Source organism: Vipera ursinii (genome assembly GCF_947247035.1).
Source record: "Vipera ursinii genome assembly, chromosome: 11".
NCBI classification, from domain to species: Eukaryota; Metazoa; Chordata; class Lepidosauria; order Squamata; family Viperidae; genus Vipera; species Vipera ursinii.
Window position 1 is genome coordinate 13,580,376 of NC_139524.1, and position 26,251 is coordinate 13,606,626.

The window sequence follows — 26,251 nt, forward strand, 5'->3', positions numbered from 1 at the left end:
GCCTCTTGAATGAGAAGGGAAGCATTTTCAAAGTAAATAAACAAGACTGCCCAGTTACCTTTTGGAGGGGAAGAAGAAAAAAAAAAAGCACCTTTGGGATGGTTGGGTGACTTGGATCTGGCCCTTCCTTCTAACCTTCCCCCAAAGGTAGTTCTGGGCTTCCTGGAGCTTCTGCAACAGAGCCCTAGAAACCCTAAACCCCAAGATCGAGGCCTGGCCCCGAACCCCAGCAGCTGCACCCCAAGGCGGCCTTTGGAGGCGAGGGCCCGGCAGGGCAGGAGGGGCCAAGCAAGCGAGGCAGCGGCGGCTGCAAAAAGCCAACCCGGAAGGTAATAATAATAATAATAATATAAAGTTGGAAGGGACCTTGGAGGTCATCTAGTCCAACCCCCTGCTCAGGCAGGAAACCCTATACCAGGGGTCTTCAAACTTGGCCCTTTTATGACTTGTGGACTTCAACTCCCAGAATTCCTCAGCCAGCTTCGCTGGCTGAGGAATTCTGGGAGTTGAAGTCCACAAGTCATAAAAGGGCCAAGTTTGAAGACCCCTGCCCTATACCATTTCAGGCAGGTGGCGATGGCCAGCCGCTTCCCACGCCAAAGGAAGAGGCCGGGCGCTCGCTCGAGAGGCTGGCCGGCCCTCCGCAGCCCAAAGACCCGGCGAGGCTCTCCAGATGCGTCCTGGCGCAAGAGCCGGGCAGGGCGCCTTCGCCTTGCAAGCCACCCGGAGGAGGAGGCGGCGGCGTTGGGGCGCCTGGCTGGGAGGAAGCGTCCGGCAGGCCTCTACGCCCGGCCCGGCCCCTTTCCGCGGAAGGCCGGCCCGAGCCGCGCAGGGGAGGCGGTTATCCCCGCCCCGGCTCAGTTCCGCCTGCCCGGCCATGGCTGCCTAGCGCGTCGGCTGCCCGGCTGCGGGACATGGGCCTGGCCCGGCTGGGAAGGAAGAGGAGAAGGAGGCGGCGGTTGCGGAGGCCCCAGGCGGTGAGCGGCGGCGGCGCCGGGCGAGGGTCCCTGGCGAGCGGCGGCTTTGGGGCTCCGCGCCGGGCCCGGCTTGGTGGGCGGACGCCGAGAGGGCTTTGCGGGGCTGGGGAGGCGGCAGAGGCCGAAGGGGAGGCGGCGGCGGCGGGGTCTTTCCTTCTCCTCCTCCTCCTCCTCCTCCTCCACGGGTGACCTTGATGAGTCACGGTGGGCGCATTCCCACGTTACGGAACTAGGGAGTTTTGACGCGCGGGTTGGGTGAGGTGGGGGAGTCCCCCTCCGGGCCTTGACAGCCCTAAGTTGGAAGCTCCCGCCGGGCGTTTTCTTGCTGGGGCTCTGCGGGGTTCTCTCTGCGGCTGTGCGCGTGTCTTAGACGGGCCAGGGGCTGGGTTCCCACGATGGACTTAACCGGGCTAAAGAACGAAGGGCTGTGCTCGCGGGGAGACTCGGCTCCCACCCGTCTTTCCCAGAAACTTTGCGGGGATGGTGTGTGTTGTGTGAATGCAGCCCACGTGGCTGGACCGCACTGGGTCGATCTGGACCAGGGGTCTTCAAACTTGGCCCTTTTATGACTTGTGGACTTCAACTCCCAGAATTCCTCAGCCAGCTAAGCTGGCTGAGGAATTCTGGGAGTTGATGTCCACAAGTCATAAAAGGGCCAAGTTTGAAGACCCCTGAATTCTGGACCATAGTTGCACAAAAGCCGCCGAACCCAAAAGTGGTTGGCTTTTTTTTTTAGTTTATCTTTAAAAAAAAACCATTCTGTAAACAGTGAGCAATTTGTCCCAGAATTGTACCAAGTCCTGCTATTAAAACATGAACATTTATGTTTTATTTATTTATCTTTGGATGGCCATGGCGGGCTGGGAGACCTGTGGCTCTCCACTTCATCGCAGCTTGGAGGTGGCCGAGTCTCCTCGAAAACATAGACTAACAACATCTGGCCCTGCCAGGTGTGCAATCATGTGCAACATATCTGTACACTGACTGGGAGGAACGGACAATTATGACTCCCTGTTGTGTGTATTTGCTGTGTTGTGTACACATTCCTCCTTTGTGACTTCCTTTGTGGGGGAAGATCGTGTGGAAGGCAGAAAAAGATGCTTGCTCACGCATTTAAATTATGCACTTATAGTTTTGGGAGGCTGTTTTGTAAGCACACTGTGCCTGAATTTTGGATGTGTGTAACCAGACACCAGAATGTGTGTGTGTGTGTGTCCCTTGGGGCTCTTTGTTTTCTATAGAAGTAGGGATATGTGATGCTGTGGTGTTTTTTTTAGGAGAATATCTGTGGTGGGCAAAAGTTTATGGTGAAATCCTGAATTAAAATAGCCAGCGGAAACGCCAGCCTTGTGTTAGTTACCGAATAAACTCATTTTCTGGGTTCTCACAGGATGCTAAATCATATTCTTCGGAGTCTTCAGAGAAGGGCGGGATATAAATGGAATTAAAAAATAAATATTCTAACCAACCAGGCTGGGGTTATAGAGGCAAAGGCCTTGACCAGGCTAAAAACTGGGAGACTGTGAGTTCTAGTCCCATTCTAGGCATGAAAGCCGCTGGCTTGGCGATTTTGGGCCAGTCACGGTCTCTCAGCCCAACTCACTTCACAAGATTGTTGTGGAGGAAAAAAATTGGAGGATTGGGTATTAGGTACGTTTGCTGCCTTGAGTTATTTATATAAAATAATAAAGTGGGGGTATAATAAACAATTATACACATACATAGAAGACAACACTGTATTATGTCAGCAGCCATCACCAAAAATTTATTGATTTGGGATCTGGTGATATTTTTGTCTTTTTTTAAAAGAATATATATATCATGTAACCTGGGTACTTTTGTGCTGTCCGGAGCAGTGCGCACAACCCCACTAAAAAAAAAACAACTTTACCCTATAATAACAATGATCTATTCTCATACTCTTTGAGAAAAATATTCTTTTGGAAAGAAAACGAATAATATTCTAACCCAGAAGCTGTGACTGCGGTTAATGTATTCGGAGAAAAGCTTTCGCAACTGAAATTAGTCTGGGCAAACAACGTGAAATGATAAGTTATTTCTTTTCTTTGAAAATGTCAGGTGCCTGTTTAGGGAAGCTCCAAAGGGTTTATTTTTTTTCATAACTTTATCTCAAGTAGCCACTTAGGATATTTCGATCTCTGATGTCTGCAGCCGGAATGTTTGTGTAGGCTATAAGTACTGAAAAAGTTAAGTGCTACCAGCAAAAGACTTTGCAGAAGAAACAGAAAGGAAATACTAATTATTCCTCTGCTGGCTAAAGTGTCAATGTCCTGTACAGGTAGTCCTCAACTTACGACACAATTGAGCCCAAAATTTATGTTGCTCAGTGGGGAATTCTGCAGCGATCATAATGTTAAATGTATTTGATATTTGGGTCTTTTTTTTCCTTTCTTGTACCCATTGTTTTTCCTTTTTTTGTTGTTGTTAGTGTTGGATGTATGTTTTTCTGTTTTTTTTCTGCTTCGTGTTTCTTGTTGTTGCGCTTGTCCGAGGACGTCTCCGTGGTCATGTGGCCGGCATGACTAGACGCCAAAGGCGCACGGAACGCTGTTGCCTTCCCACCGGAGTGGTCCCTATTTTTCTACTTGCATTTTTACGTGCTTTCGAACTGCTAGGTTGGCAGAAGCTGGGACAAGTACTAACACTTCTTGGAATCTTTTTTTTTTCAGAAAACAACAACTCAACCTGTAGCATCCTTTTGAGGGGACCCTGTGATACGTTAACATGCCTACCTTGGCTTCTGTGCCAAAAGACCTCTATCTCTGCACTTCGTTGAAAGACCTGAATAAGAAGACAGAAGTGAAACCTGAGAAAACAAGCACTAAAAAGTATGGATGCTACTAGATTTATTTTCCTAATGTTGGTTTGATGAGCGGGATTGAAGGGAGCACAGTTTGTCCTCGATTTACAACAGTTCATTTAAGTGACCGTCCGAAGTTGCGACGGCGCTGAAAAAGGTGACTGGCAACCGTTTTCCGCGCTTATGACTGTTGCAGCATCCCCAGGGTCACGGGATCACAATTCAGATGCTTGGCAACAGGCATGTACTTATGACGGTTGCAATACCCCGAAGTGATCCCCTTTTGTGACCTTCTGACAAGCAAAGTCGGGGGGGGGGAAGCCAGATTCGCTTAACAACTGTGTCGCTCACTTAACAACAACAGTGATGGACTTAACGGTCATGGCAAGAAAGGTTGCAAAATGAGGCAAAATCCACTTAACAACTGTCTCGCTTAGCCACAGAAATGTTGGGCCCAGTTGAGGTGGTAAGTCAAGGGCTCTTCACAGATCCTTGAAATTCTTCTCACTGTTTAGGAGGCCTTTGTCACTGACATTTTCTGGCCAACCAGTTTTATTTAGTTATTTTTATTCATTTAGAAAATGGATATGGCCGCCCGCTGCCTCTCAGTGACTCTGGGAGACTAAAATTCCAGCCATGCTCCGTGTTTTGTGGATCATAAATAACCATTCCTGGGTCTGGATTATTGAGAGCTGTTAGACTAACTTAAAACAGGGGCATCCCTTTCCGTATGAAATTAAGATCCCTTCCTGATTGAAGCGTGATGCTGATTCATTTTCCAAAAGCTGCCTCATCCTTCCTCGAAGAGCTGAATTCGGCACACTCTTGGGTCTCTGGCAACGTAATTATTTTACTCTTAATTCGTATGCGCGACTGCTTAGCCTTAGGAGAAAGGCCAGCATTTTAACGGGGAGTAAAATCGATGGAATTCACCAAGATTTAAACTTGCAGTGGGATTGTGGTATAAATGATTAATGATGTCTATTTAAAGTAGCAGCATGGAACTTAGCAGTTTGGCAGCAGTGACAGAAGATAATTGAACAAAAGCAGATTCCCCCCCCCCCCCGAAAAAAAAGCCCAAATGGATGGATTTTATCAGATAATCATTTTTCATCTTGTTCAGGCTCGAAAACAGTTTTCTTACTTGCTTCTGTAGGCAGGGTTCTTTTTTAAAAAACAACAACGGTGTATATTTGCAGAAGGTAAAAAATCCAGCTTTTATGACTTCCATTCTTTGCTTCAATTTCAAGTTATGTCCAGAGTGCCATTAAGATCTTCAAGGCCGCTGAAGAATGCCGGTTGGACAGAGACGAAGAGAAGGCCTACGTACTTTACATGAAATATGTAACTGTATATAATCTTATTAAAAAGAGGCCTGACTTCAGACAGCAGCAGGTATGGATTCAGTTACCCAATGCCTTTTTATACGTTTCCAGATCAAGTATTGGGCCGAAGCTTTTAAAAGAACTGAAGAAGACCAAAAAGCATGATACTATTGCTTAAGAAGTCTTTGTAATTATACAGACACAGATATATAGATATAGATACAGGTAGAGATATAGATCCATAGAGAGGGAGAGGGAATCAATCTATATATTTTGGTCCCATCTGTTGATAATTGTCGTGTTTATCTTGATCCATAACACTTCCGCTTCGGAGCTCTTCATAGCTTAAAGTTACAATGCAAGAAAACATAGAAAACCGATGGCAGAAAAAGATCCAGTGGTCCATCATGTCTCCCCTTTGAGTTATTTTGTTTGTTTGTTTACTTTTGTTTTCTTTCTAATTTATTTATATTATTTTGTTACCTTTTAAAAAAAAAATATGTCCAATGTTAGAAATGTGTTTATCCCAAGAGTGTTTCGGCTCAGTTACAGATGATTTCAAATGAAAAGTGCATATAGAAAAGGTAAAGGTTCCCCCGCACATGCGTGCTAGTTGTTTCCGACTCTAGGGGCCGGTGCTCATCTCCGTCTCAAAGCCGAAGAGCCAGCGCTTGTCCGAGGACATCTCTGTGGTCATGTGGCCGGCATGACTAGACGCCAAAGGCGCACGGAACGCTGTTACCTTCCCACCGTAGTGGTCCCTATTTTTCTACTCGCATTTTTTTATGTGCTTTTGAACTGCTAGGTTGGCAGAAGCTGGGACGAGTAACAGGCGCTCACTCTGCTACGCGGCACTGGGGATTCGACCCGCCAAACTGCCGACCATCTGATCGACAAGCTCAAGCGTGTTTCAGCTCAGTTACAGATGATTTCAAATGAGAAGCGCATATACATACAAACACACACACATACACACAATGTAAAAGCAAAACCCTGGATATTTTCATTGCAAAGGAGAGGGCATATCTGTCTGTTTTATGAAGGCAGGGCAGTATGTATGTCTTGATAAGTTTTGGTCCCAGCAGGACTGCCTGTATGTATTGGACTGGTGATACCAGAGAGAAATGGCTAATTAACGCCTCTTCTAATTTCAGGACTACTTTCATTCATTACTTGGACTAACAAATATCAAAAAGGCTATCGAGGAAGCCGAACAACTTTCGGAGAGTCTCAAGCTCAGGTAGGCTTTAAAAGGCATTCAGTGTTAATAAGTGTGCTCTACACTTTTGTACTCTACAAATTTAGTTCATCTGCCATATTTCTATCTGTTAGTCACAGGGAGGGTATTCTTCCTATTTAGCATTATGTTTCCAAGTATCAAGAATCTGGAGACTTTTCTGCACAGTGCCATACCGTGGGGGTGGGGGTCAGCTCTGTGTCACATATAGGAAGGGAGAGTGACTGCATAGAACAAAAGGTTTTAGATTCAGGTCCCAGACTGCAAAAGAGTTTAGCAAATGTGTCAGACCTGACCTTTTTTGTGTGTTCCTCCAAATATTGCTCTTTTGGGGGATCTTGGTGTTCTCTGAGAGGGATGGTTTTATGCGAGCCTCGATGCTCTCTGAGCTTGGCTGTTTTCTTGCAGACATTTCATTACCCAACTAGGTAACGTCATCAGTGCTAGAAGGGCGGGTTGGCTTGTCCTGTCAGGTTGGTGGGAGCGTACTTGATTAGGCTGTCAGCAGTATCTTTTAAATGAGGTTGGTACACTTTCCACATTTGGAGCATTGTAATTAAAAAAAAAGATAATATGAAAGGCTTTATTTGGCAACCCTCTGCCAACCCGCTTCAATTCAATTTCCATTTGAGCTGCTGCTGCTGCTTCATTTTTATTTTTAACCTAGTCTTGTTCGCATTTTTATTGCTATGACATGTATTTGCCTTCACGTGAACATATGATAGCCAGTCATTTAAGAAAGGTGTTGAATCCTAAACAGTCTGTGTTTAAAAAGCCACCCTTGCCACGCTGCCTAATGCTTGCGGGGGGGGGGGAAATGTCTCCTTTAATTAGATATGAAGAAGCAGAAGTACGAAAGAAACTGGAGGAGAAAGAAAGACAGGAGGAGCAGAAGCAGAAAAAACAAGACTTGAAAGACGATGCTAAAGCCTCTTCCGAAATTTCATCGGATCCCAAAGGAAAAAATCAGCTGGTAAATTCAGCCGCTTTTTTTAATCCCTCTGATATTTCTGCTCTGTTCCATTGGGGAAAGAAAAAACAAACAAACCTCTTTGTAGAAAAGGAAGCTTTTTTTTAAAAAAAAAACAAATTGGTTAGCTTGATTGCAACTACAAATATGACTTGCAAGGTTAAGATCGAAATCTGACCTTTAGCTTAAATTTGGAGATTGCTGAATTATGGAAGTTGAACACCAATCCATTTGGAGAGAATTGGATTCAGACATTCTGAACTTAAGAAGATCCTGTTACAGCTAAACCTGCATAATGAAGGACGTATTGGCAGCCTAGTTCATCATGAATACTCATTTCTGTTCATTCCCTTTGATTGCGTGAAAATGCTATTGAGGTTACTGTTGAATTCCATATATATATATATGTAAATTACTAACAAAGAATTGAGGGAGACTGATATGCATTTCAAACTTATTAGTTTTCATCAGTCAGCCATACCCTTCTGAGATTCGAACCTCAGAATCTCAGAAGGGTATGGCTGACTGATGAAAACTAATAAGTTTGAAATGCATATCAGTCTCCCTTAATTCTTTGTTAGTAATTTACATAAATATATGAGCTGTCACCGGTGTGACTACTGCCTGTTCGATGGCCTTCAAGATAGGCTAAAACAGGAAATAAAGATTTGCCCCATGTTTGGGGCCTAGCAAGGTAATCTAAATCGTTAACAAGTATTTGACATATATATATACATACACATACATTGTCCATGTTCCATATATATATATATATATATATATATATATATATATATATATATATATATATATATATATATATATATATATATGGATCCTTGGTTTTTCGGGTTTTTTCCCCGCGTAGAATTAAAGGTGTAGGCGCAACGTTTCGACGGAATCCCATCCGTCATCATCAGGCTTCTGCTTCCTTCTTCTGGGAGAAGCATGTGGCTGTTTGTTCCTCTTTTTTAAACTGCCAGAGGGGGTGTGTTCTGTGGAGGTGTGCTCTGATTGGGTAGGGGACCAAGTGTGTTCTGATTGGGTGGGAGTGTGTTTTGAATGGTGGGTGTGTTCTGATTGGGTGGGGGTGTGTTCTGAGTGGATGGGCTGGTCTCAGCTGCCAGCTCCAGACCTGAGCTGGTGAGTTGTGCTGCTTTTGTTCGGCTTCGTGTTTGTGGTGGTGCCATGTTTTTATAGTGGGTGTCAGTTTGTTTATTGTGTGGTTTGGAGGGGTTTAAAGTGGCTGATGTTGCAGCTGTTGCAGCTGTAGTTAGGTTTCTGTTTTGTGGTTGTGTGTCTTTATCGTTGTGGGTTCGGATTTGCTTTTTGAATGGTTGTGTGGTGGTGATGTCATGTGATGTTATCATGAGTTTGGGTCTGGTATCATTCTTGGTGGTTGAGCTTCGTCTGTCAATCAAGGCGGGTTTCCAAATGGCTGGTAGACGAGAGGTATCATCTCGTTTATTCATGCTGTGGGGGCGTTTTTCTATCTCAATGGCTTCTCTGATTATTCTGTTGTTAAAATGTTCAATTTTGGCGATAGTTTTGGTTTTTTTAAAATCAATTTCATGTCCCGTGGCTTCAAAGTGTTGGACCAGGGATGAAGTTTGTTCTCCTTTTCTGAGTGAGTTTTTGTGCTCTTCAATGCGTGCACTTATTCTTCTGTTGGTTTGTCCGATGTATGTGGTGGGGCAGGTGGTGCATCACTCAGAAAAGGAGAACAAACTTCATCCCTGGTCCAACACTTTGAAGCCACGGGACATGAAATTGATTTTAAAAAAACCAAAACTATCGCCAAAATTGAACATTTTAACAACAGAATAATCAGAGAAGCCATTGAGATAGAAAAACGCCCCCACAGCATGAATAAACGAGATGATACCTCTCGTCTACCAGCCATTTGGAAACCCGCCTTGATTGACAGACGAAGCTCAACCACCAAGAATGATACCAGACCCAAACTCATGATAACATCACATGACATCACCACCACACAACCATTCAAAAAGCAAATCCGAACCCACAACGATAAAGACACACAACCACAAAACAGAAACCTAACTACAGCTGCAACAGCTGCAACATCAGCCACTTTAAACCCCTCCAAACCACACAATAAACAAACTGACACCCACTATAAAAACATGGCACCACCACAAACACGAAGCCGAACAAAAGCAGCACAACTCACCAGCTCAGGTCTGGAGCTGGCAGCTGAGACCAGCCCATCCACTCAGAACACACCCCCACCCAATCAGAACACACCCACCATTCAAAACACACTCCCACCCAATCAGAACACACTTGGTCCCCTACCCAATCAGAGCACACCTCCACAGAACACACCCCCTCTGGCAGTTTAAAAAAGAGGAACAAACAGCCACATGCTTCTCCCAGAAGAAGGAAGCAGAAGCCTGATGATGACGGATGGGATTCCGTCGAAACGTTGCGCCTACACCTTTAATTCTACGCGGGGAAAAACCCGAAAAACCAAGGATCCACATACAGGCACCCGCGAAAACCTCAGAAAACAAATATATATATATATATATATATATATATATATATATATATATATATATATATATATATATATATGTATATATGTATATATGTATATATGTATATATGTATATATGTATATATGTATATATGTATATATGATGTTTAAGTATTTGTCAAGGTGTTTTTTTTGTTTTTGTTTTGTTTTTTTTGAGTGGACCTTGCTAATTAACTCTTTCATTCCTGTTTTGGCCCGGCTCAGGGCTTATCCACAGGAACTAGTCAACTTATGACAGCTCATTATTTGTGCAAATTATTCAAATTGCTAATAAAGAATTTGGGAGGCTAAGATGATCATTTCAAACTATTTATGTTCTCATCAGTTAGTCATACCCTTTATCTGAGATTCGAACCCGGGCTGATTATATATATCAGGCAGTGTTTTTTAACCTCCTGAGCCACGGGTTCCTTCTCTCTTATATTAGCTGGAAGGCAAGGCAAATGTATGTTTAAGTATTTGTCAAGGGTTTTTTTTTGAGTTTTATATATATATATATATATGGAGAGAGAGAGAGAGAGAGAGAGAGTCCATGTTCTATAGCCAGAACATCATTAGTTAGAAAATGCCACATGACGTTTAATCCCTGTCCTTATTAAAGCCGCCGTGTCAACTCTATTTACTATTGAAGTCAGATGATGATTTCTGTCGCCCAGTGCATAGATGCTTTACGAAGAGTTTGATGCCAGCCAGCTAGACACTGTATATTCAGGCAAGGGAAAGTCTTAAGTATCCAGTCCAGACAGGAACCTTTTCCAACAGAATTCAAATATGACGTTAGTTATGTTGCATTATGCTAGAAATGCTTCGATGCAAACGATATAAGCTTGATTCACAGTGTTTCCTCGGTTTGTTTAAGGAACAGGGTGTTTGCAAGACAGAGAAAAAGATAAAAACAAAATCTAGTCTTTTGAAAACCACCAGGAAGAAAAAAACTGCTCCGGATCCACCTTCTTATTCTCTTACTAGTTGTATTGTATCCCTCTCATTTGGCTCCTTGTGTTAAGAGTCTCAGTCTTCACATCTTCCTGAGGGTGAAGACCCAATTAATGGAGATTCTGTCAGGAGGCGGGTGGGAAAGCTCCACTTACGATGCCTTTTTTCTTACATTCCAAACCTATTTTTAATGCTGAAATAATGCAGGTCAACGGAGACAAGAAAAATGGGGCTGACGAAAAGGATTTTTCTGAAACCGGTGAGCATCATTTCTTCATCAACCCCTAAAAAGTAGGGAGCACAAGTGGAAGATGTCCAGAGACGTACATTATTTCAGAGAAACATCTTTGATCTCTGATAGCCCCTAAAAATTGGTGGCTTCCCTTGGGGAAGGAAATATCCATCTCTTTGTGATTTAGACCAGAGGTCCCCAACCCCCGGTCCGTGGATCAGTACCCGGGCCACGGCATGCCAGCAACCGGTCTGCACAAACAAGCAAAGCCCCATCCACGCGATGCAGGCAGCACACAAAACCACGCACCCTCCAGTCCACGGAAAAACCTTTCTCCACGGAACCGGTCCCTGGTGCCCAACAGGTTGGGGACCTCTGATTTAGGCTGAGATCTCCTTCACAAGGTTAACCCTCGGAGAGCTATTTTGCTATAGCAGCAGTAATTTTGATTTCCATAGACCCATAGAAAACAGGAGAAAATCGTGCGTTCCACCATGTGCTCTCAAAATGTCTGCTTAAGAGATTTCTTCTGCCATTCATTCTGTCACCTGTGTAAGTGGTCAGGACCACACACAACCTACTACCTGGGTGATAAGAGAAGCTCATTTCTTTATTTTTTTGCATGGCACTAAAACAGCATGACGATTACAATAGTGGAAGAATGGAGGGAAAGAACATTATGGCCTATTTTCAGAGAGGGCTTTTTTAAAAAAATTGGATTTTTTTTTTAAAAAAAAGTAATAGAAGCTTACCAAAGCTGTTGAAAGATCAACATAACTATTTTGATTTTTTTCTTTTATTTTGTTTTTATCTCCCCGTAGATACCCACAACTGCCATCAAGGTTTGATGGTGTACAAGCTGCTGACATTTGAAAATTCAGGGTGGAAAACTTTGAGATACAAAACAAATACCGTATAATTGTCAGAACTCCTGTTCAGTTCGAACTTCATGCTCAGTTCACAGTGTTTTAATTATCTGTCCTTGCCAATCATAAATTTGTAGCCCGTTTTAACTGTTATTTTCTCCAGTGGGAAACTAGTGACTGTTGCCAAGATGAATGCTGAGTCATATTATAAGTAAAACTGTACGTTTTTTTCAGGGAGGAAGTTCATAACTCATTGCAAAAGCTTAGATCTAGCCGTTTTCAAAATATTGTATTGAAAACGTCTGCCTTTCGTGAGTTTTTGTTAAATGGTTTTCTGTCTCTTAAAGGAACAGTCACTGCTGAGAAGCTGTTTACAATGATGATGGATAAAAGCATCAAAGTTATGATCATGGATGCCCGGTGCTTAAAGGATTACCAGGAATCCTGTATTATAAATTCTGTTTCTGTTCCAGAAGAATCTATCAGTCCTGGGTAGGGAACAATTTTTTCTCTTAGACCTTAAGGCTGCAGAGTGCTAAATAGCTTACCAGGGATCAGGCAAAGAATAAAGGAAATGTGAACAGGGATCATTAATTTGCTTGGCCATCATGAAAGGTTTAAAGTACAAATAGTAGTTTTAAATGTTTTCTTTTTTAAAAAAAATGCTTAATTAACCCATGGAACTTTTGGCCATGTGATGTGGCGATAGCAATAGCACTTAGACTTATATACCGCTTCACAGTGCGTATAAAACCCCTCTCTAAGCGGTTTACAGAGTCAGCAACTTGCCCCCAACAATCTGGGTCCTCATTTTACTGAACTCGGAAGGATGGAAGGCTGAGTCAACCTTGAGCTGGTGAGAATCGAACTGCTAGCAGTGGGCAGAAGTAGCCTGCCGTACTGCATTCTCACCACTGTGACACCACGGCTCTATGGTGACAGTCAACTAGTAGTAAATGCATATATTCAGAACGGCAAAGAAACCCTCGAGTTGCATGCATATTGATAGCGGTACAGATAGTTCTCGACTTAACAACCGTAGCGGAGCTTTCTATTATGGTTGTAAGTCGTAGTGGTCATAAATCAGGTCGCCCATGCAACCGACCAGATTTTTCTGACCTTTGATTGTGGCAGTTGTTAAGTAAATCACTGCAATCATTAAGCAAATCCACGGTCATTAAAGCAAACCCGTTCATTATTAAGAATGCCAAGGAAACTCTTGAGCCGCATTCATTGCTCTGTGTCTGATTGACTGGCCAACTGTACCTTCTTTTCTTCTTTCCTACTTTATGGCCCGCATCAAACTTCAGAATCACTGCTAACTGGATTGAAGCTAAGCTGCCAGACTCATCCAGGGAGCCATGGAAAGAGAGGGGCCAGGTTGATTATGTTGTCTTGCTGGATTGGTTCAGCTCAGCAAAGGACCTACAAGTAGGCACAACTTTGAGGAGCCTCAAAGATGCCCTTTTCAAGGTAGGCAAGTTCAGATTTATAGTTGGATACTTAGCTTGATATATGAGCAGCCCCGTCGTGATTATATAGTCGAGCGGGGAAGTGTTGGAGAGCAACTGTCTTGAGTTGGCAGGAGGGTTCAAGCAGGGAATTAGCCTAGGCCATGGGTAGGCAACCTTGGCTCTTTTATGACTCGTGGACTTCAAACTCCCAGAATTCCTCAGCCAGCATGGCTCAGCATGGAAACCTCTCCATTTCCCCTCAGCGTGGCTGGCTCAGGAATTCTGGGAGTTGAAGTCCACCAGTCATAAAGCAGCCTAGGCCTAGGCCAGGGGTAGGCAACCTTGGCTCTTTTATGACTCATGGACTTCAACTCCCAGAATTCCTCAGCCAGCATGGCTCAGCATGGAAACCTCTCCATTTCCCCTCAGCGTGGCTGGCTCAGGAATTCTGGGAGTTGAAGTCCACCAGTCATAAAAGAGCCAAGGCTGCCTACCCCTGGCCTAGACTCATTATGTAAACACAAGAGGCCAAGATCTGACACACACACACACCCATGCCTTTGAGGTTTATCTGGTCTTTCCTAAGGAAAAGCTGCCAGTCTGGGGAGATTCCTGTAAAATAGGCATACAATAATGAAAGTAGCTAGTTTGAACCCCACGCATGTGGGTCCAGTTGTTCCAGCCTGACAGGAAGTGACTGGTTGATTCTAGCCTTGATAACATGGCATCTTCTTTTTCGTTGCATGCAAAAAGATCATGGCTCTTAGCTTCCTCATATGCGTAAGCAAGCCTTTAAGTAGATTAGATGAGTGAATGAGAAAGGGGGTGAGATGAGTTAAAATCCAGCCGAAAATTATCTGCCTTTAGACACTTACAGCAAGGCTGTTGCAAAGCTGAACTGCTATTTTAACGCGTTGGTTCTGAACAGTATGTATTTCTTCACATTGTTCCCTGAGGATGTCAGAGTAACCGCAATTTTGCACTGTCCCTCGCTCTCCCATCAACAAATATTGGTTGCGAGAAATTTAATTGGGGAAAGGTTTTACACCTTCGCATGCTCTGTCGTTCGGCCCAGTGCTTAGGCCTCCTCTTGCTTGTGGTCAAATCTATTTTGCCTTTTCCAGTGGGAATGTAAAGCCGTGCTACAGAATGAGCCTTTGGTCCTAGAGGGAGGTTACGAGAACTGGCTGCTGTGCTATCCTCAGTATACGACCAACGCCAAAGTGACTTTGCCCCAACGTAGCCAGGAGGAGAACATTTCTGTCTCTTGTAAGTAGACAAGGCTCTCTCGTTTTGTAACCTGGGCGGTTTTTAATCAGTTCTGCAATCCCAAGGACAATTACAGATAGTCCTCGACTTACAGGGAATGTAGTTCGGCTACATTGGGTTTCATAGGTTGTGGGAATTCAGTCACCGAAGTTGGGAAGCTGCAGTTTAAGGTCCTGCGTGTTGTGTGAACCTACCGGGCTTATGCAAGAAATGACGGTTAAACCAAAATACAGTTTAGCACAGTATGTAGACCTTGCCTTTTAATTGACAGCCAGGTTCGTGCAGATAGACCTGTAGGTAGCACTACGGCATATATTACTTTGTGTAGGTGTTAGTTTGTGTGTGTGTTTTGACTCAAAAGGCTAGGCCCTGCGGTTTTGTCAGTAAGATTTTGAAAGTGGCTTGACTTCTTCCTAGGGCTGAGAGAGAGTAACTGGCTTATCACATAAAAAGTATATAGTATATGCCTCTTAATACTTAGCATCTTCCATTTGTATCATTGTTTCAGTGGACTTTACTTACCCGTCGTTGGAAGAGCCAGCTCCAGCTCCCCCACCTGTTGTCTATGTCAAGCCATCCGTGGTAGAAGCACCTGAGAAATCGGGCATGGCAAGCGAGCAGCAGGAGAAGAAAACGGATGTACTTAGGTCGCTAATTCCTAGCGGCACCATCGCTGCTGCTCCTACCGGTATTCTCAGCCAGCCAATCTCTGCCATGAAGGTTATTCCTCAGGTGAGCAATCTCTCTCTTCCTTTTTCTTTTTCTTTTTTTTTTTTTGCAAGCAATGATCCTATGTTTAGACTGCATCATAATAGCACTGGCAATGTATCCTTCTCATTCCCATAGGCTGAATGTGTGTATGAGTTTTGTTTTTAAAAATTGGTATAAATGTCCAGGGCAGGAAACCAAGAACAAAACATGTGAAAGCCAAGCAGTATAGTAGGGAAGGGAAGGGAAGGGAAGGGAAGGGAAGGGAAGGGAAGGGAAGGGAATGCCAAGCAGTATAGTATGGAATGGAATGGAATGGAATGGAATGGAATGGAATGGAATGGAATGGAATGGAATGGAATGGAATGGAATGGAATAGAATAGAATAGAATAGAATAGAATAGAATAGTAGAATGGGATGGAATGGAATAGAATAGAATAGAATAGAATAATGGAATGGAATAGAATAGAATAGAATAGGACAGGACAGGACAGAATAGCATATCTTGGGTTTGGCATTTTCCCGAGAGGCCAAGCTATTTTTTTAAAAAGCTATGAAGCAGAAATGAGAAAAACTAGCAAGCAAGCGAGTCCATTAATTCTTTTTCTTTGGGTTCAGGTTGATCGTAGCAAAAAACCCTCTGCAAAAATTCCAGAAGACCATAAGGCAAAGGTTGAAAGCCCAGCGGTGGTTAAGCCGCTAAATTCCAACGGGAAACTGGTTCCGGATCGTTCCAGGAAGCCACCGCTGGATACAAAGCCCAACCTAACGGACGAAGAAAGGAGCTCGGGGCACTTGAGGAAGACTACTGCAGTAGAAAAAAACGAAGGAGACGAAGACGCAGAAGAGCAGAGGGAGGTCCAGAGACGGGAAAGGGCGGAAGAGAGGGCCAAGGACGATCATGGAGACTGGGAAGGAGAAAACCTCCAGAGATATCAAGAAGATCAAGAGAGGAAAGAGAAAGAAGAGCCCGGCAAAGGGGTCGAGAGAAAACAATCGGAGAAAGTTCCCAGAGATTCAGCCGACTTGAAAAAGAAAAGTATCGCTGGCAACGAAAGCCCTGAAATGAAGAAAGCCGACGTTGACAAAAGCACGGCCAACGAAAAGGAGAAAAATATCTGGACCCCCGAAACACAGAGGCGCAGATTCGCAGAGGAGCCCCAAGGTCCTTTGAGGGGGGATTCTGGCTTGAACAAGGTGAGCGACTCGGCCGCCACCTGGCGGAAGGGCAGAGGAGCCAGGCGGCCTTTGCGTTTTTCCAGCCCCGTCTGGGAACAGTGGAGGGAGGCTTTACAAAGGTGAAAGTCCACTATAAAACCAATAAAACCCATGGTGGCAACAGTCAGGCCAGTCATTTGATGGGCTCCGTACCACTCTGGGGTCCCCAGGCCCCTCGGCCAAACCAGGTCTTGCAAAAGAGGGAGCCAGTCTTATCTCCGCAGGGATGATGTTTGCCAGGGAGGGAGCCACCATGGAGAAGGCCCTTCTTCTTGGTCAGACTAGATGGACCTCTGTAAGAGAGAACCTCTAATACTCGTTGCCTCCCTGCTCTGGTGGGCCAGGTAGATGTGACTGGGAAGGTATTTTGGAAAGGTGTGAAGAATTAAATTATAAGAGAATCTACTTCTCTGCCTCCCAGTGCCCCCATGGGCTCATTCCAGGATGGGACAAAGTAATCATTCCCTCGATGGCTAGGAAAGGTTAGCCAGATTCCCCTCATGTAAAAAAAAAAAACACAGAATTGCACTGTGCTTCCTACTTCCTAGTTCTTTGTATTCTCACTGGTAAAGCAGATTCCACGTTCTCACCTTCTCTTGCAGAGATCATTTCTTAGTGCAGCCCGTTCCCAGGTCAAAAAAAAAAAAAGCTGAGGAAAGCTCCCCACCTAGAGATCCATTCTTCTCCCAAACAAACGTTGCTTGTCACTGAACGGCTCGAATCTATTTTGTATGATGTCAGAGAGAACGTTTAGTATGTCAAGGGTTTCCACATCTCAGTGACAATCGGAGAAGTGACACAGTATGTTATCTTGACAGGGTTTAATCTTGTTTTTTTTCCCGTGGGTGGGGGGTATTTATTTTATTTTTAGTCCCAACGAGAGCCGTTAACCAGAGCCCGGAGTGAGGAGATGGGCAGGATCATCCCAGGATTGCCTCATGGCTGGGCCAAGGTCAGTGCAACTTTTTTTATTTTATTTTATTTTATTTTATTTTAATCCCATTTATATCCCGCCCTTCTCCAAAAACTCAGGGTGGCTTACAAGCTTAGCAGTAGCCTTCATTCTATGTATATGCCTGCTTATTAGGGCTTTCAGCCCCCCCAAGCGGCATTATTACAAAATCAGCTTAATTGCCCCCAACAATCTGGGTCCTCATTTTACCTACCTGGGAAGGATGGAAGGCTGAGTCAACCTTGAGCCTGGTGGGACTCGAACCTGCACTAATTGCAGGCAGCTGGTGTTACTTAAGGAGGCATTAGCCCACTGCTCCACCAAGGCTCTGCTTATGAGCTCTAGTCAAGAAAGACATTGTGACTTAATTTTTTATTTATTTTATTTTATTTTAATTCCATTTATATGCCGCCCTTCTCCGAAGACTCAGGGCGGCTTACAAGCTTAGCAGTAGCCTTCATTCTATGTATATGCCTGTTTATTAGGGCTTTTGCCCCCCCCCCCAAGCGGCATTATTACAAAGTCAGCTTAATTGCCCCCAACAATCTGGGTCCTCATTTTCCCTACCTCGGAAGGATGGAAGGCTGAGTCAACCTTGAGCCTGGTGGGACGCGAACCTGCACTAATTGCAGGCAGCTGGTGTTACTTAAGGAGGCATTAGCCCACTGCTCCACCAAGGCTCTGCTTATGAGCTCTAGTCAAGAAAGACATTGTGACTTAATTTTTTATTTATTTATTTTTATTTTAATTCCATTTATATCCCGCCCTTCTCCGAAGACTCAGGGCGGCTTACAAGCTTAGCAGTAGCCTTCATTCTATGTATATGCCTGCTTATTAGGGCTTTCACACACACACCAAGCGGCATTATTACAAAGTCAGCTTAATTGCCCCCAACAATCTGGGTCCTCATTTTACCTACCTGGGAAGGATGGAAGGCTGAGTCAACCTTGAGCCTGGTGGGACGCGAACCTGCACTAATTGCAGGCAGCTGGTGTTACTTAAGGAGGCATTAGCCCACTGCTCCACCAAGGCTCTGCTTATGAGCTCTAGTCAAGAAAGACATTGTGACTTAATTTTTTATTTATTTATTTTTATTTTAATTCCATTTATATCCCGCCCTTCTCCGAAGACTCAGGGCGGCTTACAAGCTTAGCAGTAGCCTTCATTCTATGTATATGCCTGCTTATTAGGGCTTTCACACACACACCAAGCGGCATTATTACAAAGTCAGCTTAATTGCCCCCAACAATCTGGGTCCTCATTTTACCTACCTGGGAAGGATGGAAGGCTGAGTCAACCTTGAGCCTGGTGGGACGCGAACCTGCACTAATTGCAGGCAGCTGGTGTTACTTAAGGAGGCATTAGCCCACTGCTCCACCAAGGCTCTGCTTATGAGCTCTAGTCAAGAAAGACATTGTGACTTAATTTTTTATTTATTTATTTTTATTTTAATTCCATTTATATCCCGCCCTTCTCCGAAGACTCAGGGCGGCTTACAAGCTTAGCAGTAGCCTTCATTCTATGTATATGCCTGCTTATTAGGGCTTTCACACACACACCAAGCGGCATTATTACAAAGTCAGCTTAATTGCCCCCAACAATCTGGGTCCTCATTTTACCTACCTGGGAAGGATGGAAGGCTGAGTCAACCTTGAGCCTGGTGGGACTCGAACCTGCACTAATTGCAGGCAGCTGGTGTTACTTAAGGAGGCATTAGCCCACTGCTCCACCAAGGCTCTGCTTATGAGCTCTAGTCAAGAAAGACATTGTGACTTAATTTTTTATTTATTTATTTTTATTTTAATTCCATTTATATCCCGCCCTTCTCCGAAGACTCAGGGCGGCTTACAAGCTTAGCAGTAGCCTTCATTCTATGTATATGCCTGCTTATTAGGGCTTTCACACACACACCAAGCGGCATTATTACAAAGTCAGCTTAATTGCCCCCAACAATCTGGGTCCTCATTTTACCTACCTGGGAAGGATGGAAGGCTGAGTCAACCTTGAGCCTGGTGGGACTCGAACCTGCACTAATTGCAGGCAGCTGGTGTTACTTAAGGAGGCATCAGCCCACTGCTCCACCAAGGCTCCTTCTACGCTTAAGTAGAACTTTTAAGTATCCCAAGAAGGTCCGGTCATAAAGACCAACTCTACATATTTTACTCATCCAGTCTTAGAAATCTAGCTGAACTTTCCCCCTCTTTGTTTTTGTGCTATTGTCTTCTGGGTATGCCCTTTGAAGTTTCTGGATACAGTCACCGGGACCTTTCGGTACTACCACTCGCCCACCAATTCAGTCCACATGTACCCACCGGAAATGACTCCCTCGGTTACTCCGCCCACTACTCCACCAACTCATAAGGCAAAGCCTGCGTCAGCCGATCTGCGGGACAGGGAGCACTCCAAACTGAAGCGGTCCTACTCATCCCCAGACATCACTCAGGCTGTGCAGGAGGAAGAGAGGAAGAAGATCCCCACTCCGACAGTTAATCGTGAGAATAAGTACGTTGCTTGCCCATTTCCCCAGGGGGTTTTGGTGGGATAAAAGAAGGATTTTTTTTAAAAACCCCTTTATATCCTGCCCTTCTCCGAAGACTCAGGGCGGCTTACAATTTAAAGCACAAATCCATGCACTTTCCTACCTGAGCCTGTCTGGAGTGTGTAGGAACGAGTCTCCTTCCGTGATTTTTTTCTAAACCAGATTTTCTAAACTTTTTAAGACCTGTGGACTTCAACTCCCAGAATTCCCCAGCCAAGTGTGATATGCTGGCTGGGGAATTCTGGGATGGGAGTTGACGTTCACAGGTAGTAAAGGTTGCCAAGGTTGGATACTCCTGTTCTTAAGGGAAATCCTTGACCGAAAACAATCAGGCATTTAAAAACCTTTGTCCCTCGTGATCCTTATTTCCTGATTTTACCTGATTTCATTTCATCTGTTTGTGACTGTTGTGACTACTTGGCACCACCTGACCAGAAGCAAAAGTCTGCTTTTACAGATCTTTAACAGGGAAAGGCATCTGGTTTTACTTTTTTCTTTTTCTCCCTCTACAGGCCTGTGTGCTACCCCAAAACAGAAATTTCCAGGCTTTCGGCTTCACAGATCCGCCATCTGAATCCTGTGTTTGGCGGGATGGGACCGGCTCTGACTGGCCTTCGCAATTTAGGAAACACTTGCTATATGAATTCAGTCCTCCAGTGTTTGTGCATTACCCCCCACCTAGCTGATTATTTCAACAGGAATTTCTATCACGAAGATATCAACCGGTAACTGGCTTCTCCTGAACCCCCATTTAAATGCCAGCATGATTGCAGTGAATTATTTCCTTAAGGAATCATAACCGCTCCTGGGCTCCATCCGTAACTAAATCGTCTTAAACTTGCAGGCGATTCTTTTGTAAATCCCTCTGCCCCCCCCCCCCCCCCGCCGCTTTCCCCAGTACTCATTTTCGGAAATGTCAATCGTTCCCTTTGCAGGTCCAACTTCTTGGGGTACAAAGGAGAAGTGGCTGAGGAATTTGGCATCATAATGAAAGCTCTCTGGACCGGACAGTACCGATACATCAGCCCCAAAGACTTCAAAATCACCATTGGGAAGATCAATGAGCAGTTTGCTGGCTACAGTCAACAAGATTCCCAAGAACTGCTTTTGTTTTTAATGGACGGCCTTCACGAAGACTTAAATAAAGTAGGTTTCCATTTCCCCCCCCCCAATATTTCTCATTGAAGTACTGCACAGCACTAAGAAGAAGAGGAAAAAGGGAAGATGCTTTTCACCCAAAGTATCCAATCTTCATCCCTCTCAGAAAGAAAATGGGTTTTGTTTAAATAATAATAAAAAAGAGGCATCTGGTGTCATCTGCTGCAGAAAATAAACCTAATTTGAAAAGAGGCTGTTTCTGCTGCTTTGCACGAGCAATAAGAAAATGGAAAACTTCCCCATGCTGGCTGGGGAATTCTGGGAGTTGAAATCCAGAAGTCTTCATGTTGTCAGGGTTGAACAGCATTGGTTTAGGACAGGGGTAGGCAACCTCGTCTCTTTTATGACTCATGAACTTCCAACTCCCAGAATTCATGGCTGGCTCAGGAATTCTGGGAGTTGAAGTCCATGAGTCATAAAAGAGCCGAGGTTTCCTACCCCTGGTTTAGGAGAAGAAGGTGGAAAGGTTATCGAAGTCTATGGACTGCTTTTAGAGCCATAGACTTTGATAATCTTTAGAGCCAAGTATCTGTGTGGATGTTCTCCATCTCTGTCTTTCCATAATAAATAAATGCGGGTAATCATAAATAATAACGAATGATGATTGTTACTGCTTTCTGCCCAAAACACGCCTTCCAACCCTTCAAGTGGGTATTTATTTATTAATTTATTCAATTAATGAATTAAATTTATATGCCGCCCTTCTCCCTGAGGATAAAAGTTACTGATAAAAGTTTTCGTTTACCCATGTTCTAGGCGGACAACCGAAAGCGCTATAAAGACGAAAATAACGATCACCTGGATGACTTCAAAGCAGCTGATCTTGCCTGGCACAAACACAAACAGCTCAACGAATCGATTATCGTGGCCCTCTTTCAAGGCCAGTTCAAATCCACAGTGCAGTGTCTGACATGTCACAAAAAATCGCGGACTTTTGAGGCTTTCATGTACTTATCGTTGCCACTGGCTTCCACTAGCAAATGCAGCCTGCAGGTGGGTCTTTCATTACCAACATATTGTCTGGGTTCCAACATTTAACTTACTAATACATGTTAAATTCCTTTCTCTTGACTCGTTTTTCTAGCCATTGATTAAAAGGTATCCCATGTTCTAAAATGTACTGAATCTTTTTTCCCTTTCATTTTCAGGGTCAATCTATCCATTTCTGCACAATCTAATTTTTTTTTTAGTTAACTCTTCCTCCGTTGGTAAATCTTCATTTTTCCAATGTTGAGCGAATACAATTCTCGTTGCAGTTAATACATGTAAAAATTAGATATACGTATGTACTCTTTCTCATAATTTCCTACAACTATGCCTAACAAAAATAATTCGGGCTTAAAATCTATATGTTTTTTAGTCATTTTCTCTAACCATATGTGTATTCTTGACCAGAATCTTTTGGCTTTGGGGCATGCCCACCAAAGATGGTAATAAGTGCCTGGTTTTCGTCTACATTTCCAACAGTTGCAAGATGTATTATTAAGCATTTTTGCTAACCTTGTTCTTTTGTTAATGCAGCAAGAGACTCCACTCACATTGTTGCGTCTTTAAAGGAGGAATAAAACGGGGAACACTGTTCTTTGGCTTCTCCCAAGAATGGGGAAAATAAATGACCATTCGCGAGACTAAAGAGTTTTTTTAAGCATATAGTTTCTGCTCTTACCTACCAGTGCTCCGGCACCATTTAGTTTTGCCCTGCCATGTCGAAAATAGTAAAGGCAGGAACTCGATCTCTCCTCCTACCAGCAAGAAGTTAATTTCCAAACAAGCTTTTAATGTCCGAGGTTGTCTTTTGGTTTTTTTTAATAGTCCTAGTTTTACTGTACAGTTTATCCATCGGGTTTCTGAGATTTCATTGCATGTGTTAAGTATATTATCCTAGTATTAAGGGCTAGGGTTTTAACAATAAGGGGGGAAAATAGTAAGAGCCTTGGTGGAGCAGTGGGCTAATGCCTCCTTAAGTAACACCAGCTGCCTGCAATTAGTGCAGGTTCGAGTCCCACCAGGCTCAAGGTTGACTCAGCCTTCCATCCTTCCGAGGTAGGTAAAATGAGGACCCAGATTGTTGGGGGCAATAAGCTGACTTTGTAAAAATTCCGCTTGGCGGGGGGGGCGAAAGCCCTAATAAGCAGGCATATACATAGAATGAAGGCTATTGCTAAGCACATTGATTTGTGCTTCTTAGATTGTAAGCCGCCCTGAGTCTTCGGAGAAGGGCGGGATATAAATGGGATTAAAAAAAAATGATCCCCCAGGGTGTTATATATTTATGGCTAAAGTTTGTGTAGCGCCTCGAACAATTGATCTGAGTTGGAGTAGTAAAGAATTACATCTATCCAGTGGCATTGGATGGAGCTGACTGAAAAATGAGCCGATTTGCCATTTTCATCCCTGAAAAATGGTTTGCTGTTGAATCTTCACATTGATCTTAAAGTCAAGAAAGTAGTTTGTTTTTGTTTGTTTTTTTAAAAAAAATGACATTCTCTCTCTTCGTGAAAGGTTAAGGCCTCTGTCTATCCTTGAAACACTTACCATCAAACACATATTAAAAGATACCATTGAAGGAGTTTATTTATTTATTTTGTTCGTTGAATTCACCCGGAGCATTTTTTGTTTTGTTTTGTTTTCTTCCAGGAATGCCTTAGATTATTTTCCAAAGAAGAAAAACTGACGGATAACAATCGATTTTATTGTAGCCATTGCAAAGCTCGAAGAGATTCCTTGAAAAAAATAGAAATATGGAAGTTGCCACCTGTTCTTTTGGTACATTTGAAAAGGTAAGGCTGGATGTTTATATCTGTTGTGTCTCCAATGATTATGTGCACCCAGAGTCACTGTTGGTGAGATGGGTAGCTGTGTAAATTTGATTAAGGAATGAACCAGTAAATATTGATTACTTTTGGTAGACCCAGCATTGTCTTAACACTTACTCCCTGTTGCTCATGGTTAGATTTTCATATGATGGGCGATGGAAACAGAAGCTGCAAACATCTGTTGATTTCCCTTTGGAAAACCTTGACCTGTCACAATATGTCATTGGCCCCAAAAGTACTTTGAAGAGATATAACCTGTATTCAGTATCTGTAAGTAACAGCCTCTGGAATTTATTGTTGGGGAGGGTGGTGGCACAGTGGTGAGAATGCAGTATTGCAGGCTAACTCTGCCTACAGTCTGGAGTTGAATCCCGACAGGACTCAAGGTTGACTCAGCCTTCCCTTCTTTCGAGGTTGGTAAAATGAGGACCCAGGATTGTTGGGGGCAACAGGCTGAATCTGTAAATCACTTAGAGAAGTCTGTAAAACACTGTGAAGCGGTATCTAAGTCTTAAGTGCTATTGCTATTGTTCAGACACTTAAGTCGTGTCCGACTCTTCATGACCCCATAGACCACAGCACGCCAAGTCCCCATCCTCCACTATCTCCTGGAGTTTGCTCACACGTTCACGTTCGTATTCATGACACTAGCCAACCTTTCTCCTTTTGCCTTCCATCTTTCCCAACATCAGGGTATTTCCCAAGGAGTCCTCTCTTCTCATTTGATGGCTGAAGAGTTGAGCTGGGTATTTCCTTTAGGATTGACTGATTTGAACTCCTTGAAGTCCAAGGGATTCTCAAGAGTCTTCTCCAACACAATTCGAAACCACCAATTCTTCCGTATGGTCCAACTGTCACAGCCATACATCACTACTGGGAGAACCATAGCTTTGACTAGACCAGGGGTAGGCAACCTCGGCTCTTTTATGACTCATGGACTTCCAACTCCCAGAATTCATGGCTGGCTCAGGAATTCTGGGAGTTGAAGTCCATGAGTCATAAAAGAGCCGAGGTTGCCTACCCCTGGACTAGACGGACCTTTTTCAGAAAGAGCCTTTTGAATGCTATTGGCTAATTGTTTATATTTATGCCCTGTGAACCGCCCTGAGTCCCTTTGGGAGAAGGGCGGTATAAAAATCTCAATAAATTAAATTAAATTAAATTAAACAGACTCCCTTGTGTTCATATATGTTAATCAATAACTTCTATTCCTAGAGTGTTTTGCCACATGTAGCTTTCCTTAAAACTCTTGATCCTAATTTATTTTTTGTTTCCTCCGCAGAACCATTATGGAGGGCTGGATGGTGGACACTACACAGCTTACTGCAAGAATGCTGCAAAGCAACGATGGTACAAATTTGATGACCATGAAGTCTCGGATATCTCTGCATCCTCAGTGAAGTCTTCAGCTGCTTATATTCTCTTTTATACGTCTTACGAGCAACGGGCTGCAGATATAGCCACTTAAAGGAAGGACCGACGGATACTTTAGCTGGTTTATAATGACTGAGCTGTGACCAATGTAAAAGTTGCCCGAAGAGGGCTGCAGCAGTTCCTTGTCCAAAAAAATGTATTTTAGTGCTATTGCTGAAAAGTAAATTATTAACTCTGCTGCTTCGTATGGAATAATATGTTTCAAACTGACTTATTTGTAGCTACGCTCGAAAATTATAAATCTTGCTTAGTCCTTTGAAAAGTATTAAGAGTTGGGTTCAAGATGTGTTAAAATTCAAAGCATATCTTCCTTTCTTCTTTCCCACGATTATGGCCTTTTCACACTAACCTTAAGCTTGATTCTACTGTGAATATCTTAGCCAGAGATAAAGATTGGAATGTATGTGTACATACCGATTGCAGAATTGCACATCCAACATGTATATAATAAAGAAATCTGATCCTTTGACAAGCATCGCTAACAAGAGAGATGGCTGCTTTCTCAAACTAGGTTTCTATATGACTATCTCCGCACTTTACAATGTACTCTGGAAGACTGAAGCATTACATAATTTTTAATATGTGTCTTGCTTTCGTGTCTTTTTTTTTAAACAGACAAAAAATCCTACGCAATTGTCTCAAAATGCATTGGCCTGATAAATATTCCTTGCTTTGCAATTTAATAAGCGTACATTATTTCAGGATGAGTAGACTAGATGAGAGCAATTACAGAACCTAGGGTTGCTGGAATATTGTTTTTACAGAAGCATGGGTT

The 26,251-nt window shown here is 43.6% G+C and overlaps 1 protein-coding gene across 1 annotated transcript; it reads left to right on the forward strand.

Moving 5' to 3' along the window:
* Window positions 1-807: 807 nt before the first annotated feature.
* On the forward strand, window positions 808-26,059 carry USP8 (ubiquitin specific peptidase 8). The gene is made up of 19 exons (XM_083371018.1): window positions 808-977; window positions 3,668-3,826; window positions 5,049-5,193; window positions 6,278-6,363; window positions 7,195-7,333; window positions 11,037-11,088; window positions 12,275-12,419; window positions 13,238-13,400; window positions 14,506-14,650; window positions 15,159-15,382; window positions 15,978-16,556; window positions 17,449-17,529; window positions 19,772-20,031; window positions 20,581-20,793; window positions 21,004-21,214; window positions 21,983-22,219; window positions 23,864-24,006; window positions 24,180-24,312; window positions 25,325-26,059. Exons 2-19 carry the CDS (start codon window positions 3,723-3,725, stop codon window positions 25,508-25,510), a joined length of 3,246 nt encoding a protein of 1,081 aa, XP_083227144.1. The 5' UTR covers window positions 808-977; window positions 3,668-3,722; the 3' UTR covers window positions 25,511-26,059.
* Window positions 26,060-26,251: the final 192 nt, after the last annotated feature.